This window comes from Bolinopsis microptera, chromosome 6 (assembly GCF_026151205.1).
Source record: "Bolinopsis microptera isolate Bmic1 chromosome 6, MBARI_Bmic_1.0, whole genome shotgun sequence".
Classification (NCBI taxonomy): domain Eukaryota; kingdom Metazoa; phylum Ctenophora; class Tentaculata; order Lobata; family Bolinopsidae; genus Bolinopsis; species Bolinopsis microptera.
Genome location: NC_087077.1, coordinates 2,395,890 through 2,407,923, shown reverse-complemented (window position 1 = coordinate 2,407,923; position 12,034 = coordinate 2,395,890). Strand labels below are relative to the sequence as shown.

The 12,034-nt window shown below is 39.4% G+C and overlaps 3 protein-coding genes across 3 annotated transcripts; all 3 read left to right on the top strand.

Moving 5' to 3' along the window:
* The first annotated feature begins 6,525 nt into the window (after nt 1-6,525).
* Nucleotides 6,526-7,735, top strand: LOC134816620 (serine/threonine-protein phosphatase CPPED1-like). Its single transcript, XM_063825552.1, has one exon. The coding sequence runs from the start codon at nt 6,575-6,577 to the stop codon at nt 7,469-7,471; it is 897 nt and encodes a 298-aa protein (XP_063681622.1). The 5' UTR covers nt 6,526-6,574; the 3' UTR covers nt 7,472-7,735.
* Nucleotides 7,736-8,218: 483 nt separating this feature from the next.
* LOC134816619 (serine/threonine-protein phosphatase CPPED1-like) lies at nt 8,219-9,547 on the top strand. Its single transcript, XM_063825551.1, has one exon. It carries the CDS (start codon nt 8,439-8,441, stop codon nt 9,354-9,356), a length of 918 nt encoding a protein of 305 aa, XP_063681621.1. The 5' UTR covers nt 8,219-8,438; the 3' UTR covers nt 9,357-9,547.
* Nucleotides 9,548-9,845: 298 nt separating this feature from the next.
* Nucleotides 9,846-11,958, top strand: LOC134816755 (uncharacterized). Its single transcript, XM_063825749.1, has one exon. It carries the CDS (start codon nt 9,856-9,858, stop codon nt 11,815-11,817), a length of 1,962 nt encoding a protein of 653 aa, XP_063681819.1. The 5' UTR covers nt 9,846-9,855; the 3' UTR covers nt 11,818-11,958.
* Nucleotides 11,959-12,034: the final 76 nt, after the last annotated feature.

Sequence of the window (12,034 nt, the reverse complement as noted above, 5' to 3'; positions counted from 1 at the left end):
CTGTTGTGCTGAGAAACGTGTTGAAAAGAACAAGACCATCATGGCACCTGTACTGCATTATCACTGTCCCCAGTGTAGAGAGTACAGTGATTGTTCACTGCCTATCGTCAAGGCACATTTCGCTCAATGTGATGGACACCCAGCTTCTGCTGTTCACGCTAGCAAACGGCAGAAGTCTAATCTCGTACAGTTGTTTAATCCTCAAGAAGATGTTATAACTGAGGTTGTGAGTCCGAATCAGGGCGGTGCGCCTCTTGTTCCTGGGAAATCTGCAATCCACGCACCACAGAAAATTGACCCATTTGATCACAGAGTGATAGAGTGTGTAGAGACTTGGAAAGGGTGCTCCATCAACCGGGGAGTAAGTTTACAGCATTACCATTGTCCATATTGCACCTGGTCAAGCTCTCTATTAGTGAACATTCAAGCTCACATGCCTGGATGTTTAGAGAAACTTTCAGCTCGATTTCATTATGAGGATTCATCAAATCGTCCCATCTATGATGAGGATGATTATGACTCTCCTGTTGAATACCCGATAATTGACAGCAAGAGTAAAGACTTTATCAATATCATTCCTTGTTTCAAACGGTTGGATGGGTGTGCAAGGATTGGGATGGGAAACTGTTATAGAACTTCAAGAATTCATTGGCATTGTCCAGTTTGTACTATATCTGGTAGTAAAGCTCTCATGATAAAACACTTTTCCACATGTTGTTCATCGTACATGAACAGTGATTTGAATAGCATGCAGTTTGCCAATCAAAAGAGAAAAGAAATGGATCCTGCTGCTATGCGGCACTCTGATTCTGAAGATTCTGAAAGTGAGATGTTTTCTGATTTTGATACTGCTGAGTCCCTTACTAATGTCATAAAATGTCACAAGAAATTGCCAATATGCTCAGTTGATGACTTCCCTGGAAGACCTATCCACTACCATTGTGGCATTTGTGCTAAGCCAGATTTAAATAGAAAGCAACTTGAACAGCACCAAGTGGCACACTGTTTAAGAGCCAGAGCAAAGGCTTTGAAAGATGGTGTGGATCCAAATGAGGACAAGTACAGAAACCCACCAAATGTCATAGTTTGTCGTCAACGTGAAGCTTCTTGTAACACTACAGATTCCAAACGTGTAACACATTTCCACTGTTCGGTTTGTAGTTATGTAAGTTACAGAAAAGACAGGGCAGAAAACCATGTGCATAAAGCTCATTTATCCAAATCTTTATGCTTTGAGTCGAGTCCTTCCCCAACAAAGAATACATCAATCTTCCGACCTAATTTATCGAACGTGTCTAATGATGCAAATGATCCTTGTTTAGACTTCATGGAAAGGTGTGAGCAAGACATCAGACATTGCAAGCTGAACAGAAAAGCTGACCCTCGCCGGCGTGCTCACTGGCATTGCACTCGGTGTGATTTTGTGGACTACAAACGTTATAGAATCAGGTGTCATGTGTTTAAAAACCACCTAGATGCTCGCATGGCCGAGCAGGAGAACGTTACAAAGCAAGACCAGAATGAATCAATTGAGGTTGCTGACCCCTTATCTTCTGATGAAGAAGAGGATGAAGTACATGGAGTATTTTCGTGTATTAATACCTCTGGGTCTTGTAGCAAGTCTAGAAAAAAGTGTATCAAGAAACACTGGCATTGCTCCTTATGTAATTACTGGGGTACAACGAAGAGGAAAGCTTTTGAACATTATGTGAAATGTTTGAGAAAAGGACGGAAAAATGTCCCCAATCCTGACTTGGTTGCTAAACAGAACCAGGCTTTCTTAAACAGTAGATCAAGCAACAGTACTATCAGTATGTTCCAAGTTCCAAACTACAACAAGATGACGAATTCACCCTTGATTTACTGTGGTCAAAGTGTTTATCAGTGTGTGTATCCACTGAATACGAGAATCGATGATCAAGGACAAGAAATGCACTGGCACTGTCCTATGTGTGATAAGGTCGGATTTGTTGAGTACGAGGGACTGAAACACTATGTTCATTGTTCAAACTTTATTGAATTCCATGTGAAGTCTCAGATGGCAGATGCTGCAATCGATTTAGACATTTTGCAATGTACCAAAGAATACACTGAGTGTGCTCCAAACAGAAAAACTGAAGATCGAAAGCATTCTCACTTCCATTGCCCACTGTGTCCCTATGTAGACTATCGCAAGAACAAAGTAACCACTCACTACACTGAGATATGTGCTGGTAAAGCCTCTTCCACTCACATTATGTACTGCACTGCTGAGGTAGAAAAATGTAGCTCTGGGACCAAGGAAACGAAACCAGGTTACTTCGGTCACTGGCATTGTTCTTTGTGTACTTTCACAGATTACAATCAGAAGAAGGTTGCTGCTCATTATCGAGATTGCTATGTAGTGAATCAGAAGTACAGTTCTCGTTATGGGTACAGCAAGGATAGTTTAGACGTTCCTCTTCTACAAGATATGCCTGATGATCCCATGATAAAATACCCGGATTTACAGACTCTGAGTGACAAAGAGCTGACACTCCTCAAGATAATCCCATGTAATCGACAGCTAGAGGGCTGTGAAGGACCTGGGATGGATCTCAAGGAGCAACCGTTACATTATCATTGCCCAATCTGTACCAAATCAGACTACTTACAACTCATGCTTAGACATTTCCCCCGTTGCTTGAGATACTTCGACAAAAAGAGGAAGAGTGCTGCTGATAACAGTGTCAAAACAGCCAGTAAGAGAAAGAAGAAAGTATCCAAGAATGACATGAAAAAAGCCCGAAACGAAGGTCTTGGATGTCAGATGATTGACAAAGCCACTGGCATATTCGTCGTGAGAGGCTCTGCGGTTGGTCTTGGCTTTCCCGTTCACGTGATCTTCAAGAAGACCCATCCAAAAGAGTTCCACTGTGAAAGTGGCTGTGAAATGCAGGACAGACAACTGTGTAAACATCTAGCTGCAGTTGAGAAGTATGTCCGAGACAACAATGTCTATCGGGAGGATCATGAAGATAATGATTCAGTCGACATGAACGAAGATTTCCCTGACCTCGACCAAATTGATTTGTTTCACAGGATAACTGACGAGGAGAAATGTGATGTTTACACTCTCCACAACTACTGTCTCGAAAACAATACTCCGGTTATCCGAGCGTTCCAGACTTTCAAGTACCCAAACGGCGAGGAAACGTCCTGTACCTTCTACTCAGTCTGTAACGCCATGTTTAAAGGATACTACACTCGCTCTGGTAGAGTTATCACCACATACAACAAGAAGACGCACAAGTACTTATGCAAGTGTTTCTATAAGGAATGTGTTCATACGACTATCACAAAGTTGTATCGAGCAAGTTTAGGACTGAAGGATTGTTATGGGACTGCTAATGAGGGAAGTATCAACATGGCAACTAAATCAGAGAACAGTTCAACTATGAATCCAGATCATGCTTTTGGTTTTGACAATTTGTACGATGATTGCAGTGATCAGCGGCGGTTTCTGAAAAACTTAAATAATTATGATTGAATACAGAATGTACTAGGTTGTTAAATCTTGAAATAATTTCTGTGGTTGAGTGTGCTGTGTTTGAATGTGGTAGTTCATCTCGTCTTTTTAGTGGTAAATGATAATACTGTCATCTGGATTTATAATTTAAATCTGAATTCGAAGCAACAATAGCTCTGTGTTAGGAAATCAAATTGAGTAGAGCTTCATGCATGGATGTAAGCAAATTTTAAATGCATAATATGTTCCGTTCTATCTTGAAGGAAACCTGGTTTTACTAGATATTTTAATTTTGAAAATGGAGTACAGCAATACTCCAGCTCTTTATTTTGTATTGTGATATTTGATATTGTGATATTTTCATGTTTTAACTTCAAAAGCTTATTAACAGAGTGTTATACCAAACGTTCTTACACTCATAATAATATAATGGCCTCATTTAGCAATTATACATGGCTAAAACATTCGTCAGTTTTGTTTGGTTCTTTTCATCGTTAATGACCCTGTCACGATGAATTTTGATTTCTCTATGTTCTGATAAAGAAATGTCAGTTTATATGGAATCGCATTACTGTGACCGAAATTTGGCCTTAAAGTGCAGTTACTGTATGGTTATAGTTCATTCGTCATCATGTTTTGTGGTATTGATCCTTTCTAACTGCGTTAAACTTTTTTTACAAATATCCGGATTAACAGGGCAATTTTATTATTTGTCAGCACTTAATAAAATGTAATTTATTTCCCATCGAAGTAAAACTACAGTGGGAATTGCCGATTGCCTTTTAAGGCTGAAGCTTGATGCATTTCCATACATGCACTAAAATTATGATGAATTTAATTTATCTTTATTTCATTATTAACATAATTTGCATCATTTTTAAGTTATTTATCATAATATTCTGAGTCTTCTTGCCTCGTTCAAATTCAAAAACTTTGATTTAATATTTTGAGTATTCAAATTGGTCTCCTATTTTCCGCTTGCTGGATCAAATTTCAATATTATTTTTACTGTTAGTAAACGGGTGCTTAACAACACTTCTTTTCCAGGTTGCATGGCAAAAAATTTCGAGAATGGTGTTACGCAAATGGTGCGCACCACTATGGCCATTCCCATCGACATCGGAGGCGGACAAGTGGCCAAGATAAATCTCCCTTCAGGGGCCACACTTGCTGGTCCAGTCAAAGTGATGACTCTGCCAAACAAACAGACAATTGCCCACGTGACGGTGATGGCTCCACCAGGGGTTGTTGAGAAGTATGTTGCTCAGGCTGCTGCTGAATCAGAGGCCAGTGGGGGAAGTGACATTTTACCAAAAACCATTCCCCCTGTGCCAGCAATTACTCCTGCCCCAGTTTCACCCACCAAACCAACTGCCCCTCCATCTGCTCCAGAAGATGATCCACCACCTGATGCTCCTCCCTCTTCCGCTCCTTCTAATTTATTCGACAAATTATCTTCAAAACCTGCTGCACCACCTGAACCAGAAAAACCAGAACCTAAACCTCGGGGTAGACCAAAAATTAGGTCTTCTAGCTCTGAGTCTGACAATGTTCCTCTGTCGAGACTATCATCTCAGAAGCAGGATCCGAGGCCGGCTGCTTCTAAACGAAAGACTCCAGCCACAAAAGATGCTAAAGCACTAGAGGCAAAGCCACAAACCGGCTTTCAAGCTTTCTTAGAGGAGCAACGACCGTTTTTGTCGCAGAAGAATACTAACCCAACAGAGAAAGACATAACTAAAGAAGCGAAGATTCTATGGGAGAAGCTAGATATTAAATCGAAAAACCATTACATAAGAAACAGTGATGCTTACAAAGTTAAGAAAGGTATACCTATTGTTGAACCTGTGAAAAACGAAAAGAAGGCATCTAAATCATCAAAATCCGATTTACTTTCAAAGGACAAAATTTCTAGTTCCCAGAAAGCAGGAACTACATTATCAAAATCAGAGAAGAAAGATGAAACTTCGTCTAGTGGTTATAATCTCCCAAAGAGGAACGTAAAACGGAAATTCTTTGATGTGGAGGAAGATTACGATAATAACGATGCTGACTGGGAAATACCTGAAGAGAACTTGAAGAAACCTGCTAAACCCCTTGATGCAGGAATTGTTCCTTCGTCAATGCCTCCTCTCAAATTTAAAAGGAAAATTAGAGGGGAGTCAGATTCACCGAGCATGACTATGCCTAGATTAAACAGAGTAAATAAAATGGCAGTTAACGATGATATAGACCTTCCATCTATTTTAGATCTAGACGAAAGACCAACGGTTCAAGCATCCTTGCCAGAAACAAAAACTCAGTCTTTAAAATCTGAAAGCAAACACGTCACTAAAGAATCTACTCCTCCCCCACCACTCAGAAAAATTGAAACTGTCGCTCCATCAGAACGAAAAGCTAATTTAAAACTTATTTGTTTGCATGACGGTTGCTTTGAAGAAGCCACAACCGAACCCGAGCGAGGGAAATATTGGTGTAGTGATAAATGTTGCATAAAGTACACTAAAGTTATTTTTAATGCTTGGGTAGGAGCACGTAGAGCGAATATGATAGAATGATTATATTTATAATTTATAACTTTCAGTATCAACTGATTTCTTTCAGTACTAAGCTTTCCATTGTTTTCCATGAGTTGAATTAGTCAGCATTGAGGCAATTTGCACGTTACTTTTAATGAATGAGCAGAATCTCTTATTGGATATTCCTTGATGTTATGATAACTTGATTCAATTTTAATACTGTATAATAACTACTTCAGTTTTCATAAATTACAATTTTATGTCATGAAGGCTGTCATATAATTTGTTACACATTATAACGAGTTTAGATCGTTAAAGGAAAAAAAAACTGTTTTCGTCCAAATATGTTTGAAATTGAAAAATTGTACAGAATTTTGACTATGCAAATCAAGTAAACAAATCTCAAAATCTATTGCATTTTTGCCATATTATGACTCCTTGAATTAGTTACATTTTTAATCTGATTATATTTCAGAACATCGGTTACCTAAAACCTGTAGCTTACACCTTCATTAACATCCCCATCCTCAACTGGGACATGTAATAACGTGTCTATTTCAGGCCCTAAATGCCAGTATACCGTGCCAAGGAAGGAGTATTACAACTTCCTGATTCCAGCGAAGAATGGACGAAAGAGTTTACTTTTATCCAAGCTGCAGACTGTCAACTAGGTTTGGAGTGGGTTATGATCGAGAGTGAGCACGATGTTGCGAATACCGACTGGAAAAATTATTATGAAACATCTACATGGGAGGATGAGATTAGATGGTGTAAATCATTTGTTAGCATGGTGAACAAGATGGAGATAAAGCCAAAGTTCGCAATCATGTGTGGGGATATTTTGGATGCTATGCCCGAAAGATGGCCTGAGGTTCGAGATAGACAGAATGTTGATTTTCAGAGGATCTTCAAAGAGCTGGACATTCCTTTAGTTTGTGTTTGTGGGAATCACGATGTTGGCAACTCGCCAACCCAGGAAACTGTCGACAAATACAGATCTGAGTTTGGAGATGACTGGTTTAGTTTCGTGTGTAACGGAGTGTTTTGTATCGTTGTCAATTCCCAATACTACGAGGACCCCCAATTTGTCCCGGAAATAGCTGCTGAACATGATTCCTGGCTCTGTGAACAGGTAGAAATAGCGAAATCGGGAAAGTATCAGCATTCTGTGATCTTTCAACACATTCCCTTGTATGTTGAGACTCCTGACGAGCCAAAGATTTACTTCAATTATGTCCCTGAACTTCGAGCTAAAATGTTAAAACAATTTTCTGAAGCCGGGATTTGTAAGATCTTCTGTGGACACTACCACAGGAATGCAGGAGGTTGGTATGACGACAAGATGGAGTTAGTTGTAACATCTGCTATCGGGGCACAACTTGGGAAAGATAAGAACGGATTTCGTGTGGTGACGGTTCAAGAAAAGGAGATTACCCATGAATATGTTGAACTTGAAGATTTGTAATTATGTGTTTCGATTAGTTTTTAGCATTTAAAGAGTTCTGTTTTGTGATTTTTATTTTTTGGTATAAAGTTTATATTGTTCTTATTTAGATTTTCCTTGTAAAAATATGTCCATGATGATGATTTATAATGATCTTGAATTTTAGATCTATAGAATTTAAATCAGATTTTACTGTGTTTTTATATACTTTTTTCATAGTTCGCAGTTATGAGTTTAATATTATGAGTTTCATATTTTGATGTGTACAGTTCACTGTTCAGGGATGTTTGAATTATATACCGTACTTTTTGTTTTTGAATGTTACTTCGTCATTTTATTGTGCTAGATAAATAATACACTCCGTCTGGAAGTGATCGCAGTAAGACGCCTGTCGCCTACGCCATTCGATTCAATGAAATTAGATTGTGAACTTATATAGAGCTTGCCCCGTCGCTGGTTGTCTAATTTCATTTCAATAAGCACAGTGACCTAAAGCTTGATTATAAACCGCACTGATTAGTAAGCTATACTAGCTAAACTAGCTATGTAGTCAAAATCTTATACCAATATAATCTCAGCATAATATTATGGTAGCTTGGATTCTTTGAGCTTAAAGTTAAATTAATTGTCCCATGTCCATGCTTTTCTTTGCAAACCAGAAAAATGTCTAGATTTTCTTTTCCGGGGATTTTTGCTAAGAACCAAGATTTTAAAAATTCAAATCACCTCACTGCCCACTATAACGTTTAGCTTCTAATTCTGGTCGTGTATTAAGTAACGAGTTAAAAGTTAGATCAAGTTTCACGTATTAGGAGAATGATATTGTAGATTGTAAGACCACGGTTATATATATATTATTATTTCGAGTATTATTAAAAATCCGATTCTAAGTTCGATTCTTTGCAGCTCTTCAAAGAACGCCCTTTCTGCCCCAGCTTGGTAAACACTGCACTGTGCGCTCCTAACCTGATCCACTTTTTGTTCTAAAATGCCAGTATACCGTGCTAAGGACGGAGTATTACAACTTCCAGATTCCAGTGAAGAATGGAAGGAAGGCTTTACTTTCATCCAAGCAGCAGACTGTCAACTGGGCATGACGTGGTCCTGTCGAGGGGCTGGGGGGTACGGTGAAAATAACGGCTACCAGGATAACCCAGAATATGAGAATTCAACCTGGAACCATGAGATTAGGTGGTGTAACTCATTTGTTAGCATGGTAAACAAGATGGAGATAAAGCCAAAGTTCGCAATCATGTGTGGGGATATTTTGGATGCTTGGCCCAATAACGGCGAGGTGGCTCTCAGAGTTCGTGACAAACAGTATGTTGATTTTCAGAAGATCTTTAAAGAGCTGGACATTCCTTTAGTTTGTGTTTGTGGGAATCACGATGTTGGCAACTCGCCAACCGAGGAAACTGTTGACAAATACAGATCAGATTTCGGGGATGACTGGTTTAGTTTCGTGTGTAACGGAGTGTTTTGTATTGTCATTAATTCCCAATACTATCACGATCCCCAATTCGTCCCGGAAATAGCTGCTGAACATGATTCTTGGCTTGATGAGCAGTTGAAAATTGCTGAATCAGGAAAATACAAACATTCTATTCTGTTCCAGCATATTCCCTGGTTTCTTAATGCCCCTGACGAGCCTAAAGTTTACTACAATTTCCCTCAGCCTTTTCGCGAGAACATGCTGAAAAGGCTGTCTGATGCTGGTATCTCGAAGATATTCTGTGGGCACTATCACAGGAATGCAGGAGGTTGGTACAATGATAAAATGGAGCTGATTGTGACGTCAGCAATAGGACTCCAACAAGGAACGGATAGAAATGGTTTCAGAGTAGTTTCTGTAGCAGAGAAAAGTATAAGTCACGAATATGTTGAACTTGACAACATTGATGAGTGAAGAATTATGGTGTAATTCATTTTTCGTTGATTTGAGCCCTTTTTTATAAATGTAGTAGGTATCTGGTATAGCACCTACTTTACTTACAAATGTTTATTGTTTAGTCTTTAAATTATTTCATTTGTGAGTACACGACAGTTTTTATTCGACATATTTTATGAAATTATGATTTTTCCAACATTTTGAACCTATTATTGCTGTAAATATTGCTTTTGATATTTTTTAATAATGTGTTTGTGCTGTTCAGCGTTTTTCTCAGATTTACTAGCCTACTTTTGCTTTTGAATCTATATCGGGTATTATATTGATGGTAAACTCAAACTTGAGTACCTATTCAACAATTTACAGTGCATACCGCATACCTAAAATATCATATTTCAAAATTATCATAATCTAGTTATTTACGAAATACTATGAAGTGTGCGACTTAGAAGGAAATAGCAGTTTCCTGCAGTTTTTACAGTATTGAACATAGTACACTTAAACCAAACATTTCAGTATGGGAAAGCAAAAGAAAGTAGGTTTGGGTCAGGCCCTCAAAGCAAACATCAGAAACACCCGCCATGTCCCAGCCAGTCACCGCCACACCTCCGGATCCGCCACCAAAGACTTCGCCACCCTCCACTCCTGCACCCAGGAGAACGATCTAGACTCCTTCCTGCGAACAGCAGACCTCGCCAACACCGACTTTACTGCTGAGAAACTAAACCTGAAAGTGGTGACACTCAGTTACTCAGAAGCTATACCTCACCCCGAGGAGCAGATGGCGCGACGCGCTGCGTACATGAAGCACCGGGAGGAGGTGAGAATACCCCGGAGACCACCATGGACCAAGGAGATGAGCAAAGAAGTGCTGGAGCAGAATGAGAGGGACGCCTTTATTATCTGGAGAAAAGCACTGGCTGTTATAGAGGAGAACCAACATATTATCCTGACTCCCTTTGAGAAGAATCTGGAAGTTTGGCGTCAGTTGTGGAGGGTGACAGAGAGGAGTGATGTGGTTATACAGATTGTTGATGCGAGAGATCCCCTGTTTTATTGGTGCACTGATTTACTGAAGTATGTCAAGGAGATTGACGCGAAGAAGGGGAATATTCTTCTTGTTAATAAATCAGATTTTTTGTCAGATTTTCAGAGGACAGTTTGGTCTAATTATTTCAAATCGCAAGGTATCAAGACGATATTTTACTCAGCAATTAACGAGTTAGAGGAAATACAGGATGCTGAAGCTGAGGAATCAAATGAAGTTACAGATGACATCGACAACAAACTTGACGATGAGGAATTGCTTATTCTCTCAAATTTTAATAAGTTTTCTCTCTTAGCAAAACAGTCTGCAGAACCTGAATCTGAGTCATCTTTATCGACACTTTCTGAAAACGATGAGTCAGAGGCAGCTAAGGAGGAAACGACTGGCACTGAAATGAACACTGATATCTTTAAGGACATTACCAATGAAGAGAATACTCCAGATAAAATAGATGTTGTCATGTCCGAGACTACTGAGATAGAACCTGTTGAGTCTGTAGAACGGGAAAACCCCGCTGAAGTTCCTACTGAATCAAGTATATCCACGATATTGCAAATGATTGAAGACGGTGGAGTCTTAACAAATTCAGACCTTTTAACATACCTCGCAAAGTTGGCTGGTGATCATCAGCCGGCTGAAGGGTCAGTAGAATTTACGATAGGACTAGTTGGTTATCCTAATGTTGGCAAGAGTTGTACTCTCAACTCGTTACTGCAGGAAAAACGTGTCCAAGTGTCCAGTACTCCGGGTAAAACGAAGCACTTCCAAACGTTTAAAATGAAACTGGACGGACATGACGTGATGCTTTGTGATTGCCCTGGACTTGTATTTCCTAACATAGCCGCCAGTCAAAGCGAAATGTTCTGCAATGGTATATTACCAATCGATCACATGAGAGATTCTGTCGGACCGATATCCCATCTCATCGATAAAATTCCTCGCATAGTTTTGGAGTCTATATATGGAATGAAGTTGCCGGTTCCTGATGTTGAGTTAGAAGGAGCTCGTTTACCGTATGCTCATGAAGTTTTAAGAGAGTATGGCTCACTGAGAGGCTTCATGACAACCCACGGTACACCCGATGAGAGCAGGGCTGCTAGGATCCTTCTTAAGGACTATGTTAACGGTAAACTGCTAAATGTCAAACCTCCACCAGATTATGAAGGGCCTGAGTTCAATCCTATCTGTGAGAGTTACATGTCCAGAATCATATCTTCTGCTGCTAAAGTAAAGAAAACTACTGTGACAATCGCCAAGGAAAGCTGTGAGACCAATTTTTTCAAGCCGAGGGAAGTGAAAATGATAGTAAATGGGAGGACTCCAGGTCAGTATCAGAAAGAAGGAGCAGTGGGTCCTAAACCCTGGAAAAAACATTATAAGGGTAACAGCAAGGTGAAAACCAGAATAACATCTAATGATCTCAATTACTGAGTATATTTTGTTGTCTGACGGTGGAATGATCGCGGAGTGGTGATCCGTCTGTTCTTTTAACGGTTTTAATGTTTTTAGTGGTGTAGATTTTGTGACTAAACTGTGCGTTGAAGCAAAATAATTTAACTTATTGACATCATATTTTTCAACTGTTTTCTTTCCTCTTCTCGTACTAATAAATGGTATTCAAAATTGAAAAAATACAAAATAAGACCAA

What these genes read in the sequence shown, in the direction of transcription:
- LOC134816620 (XM_063825552.1), top strand. Translation starts at nt 6,575, where the DNA reads ATGCCAGTATACCGTGCCAAGGAAGGAGTATTACAACTTCCTGATTCC.
- LOC134816619 (XM_063825551.1), top strand. Translation starts at nt 8,439, where the DNA reads ATGCCAGTATACCGTGCTAAGGACGGAGTATTACAACTTCCAGATTCC.
- LOC134816755 (XM_063825749.1), top strand. Translation starts at nt 9,856, where the DNA reads ATGGGAAAGCAAAAGAAAGTAGGTTTGGGTCAGGCCCTCAAAGCAAAC.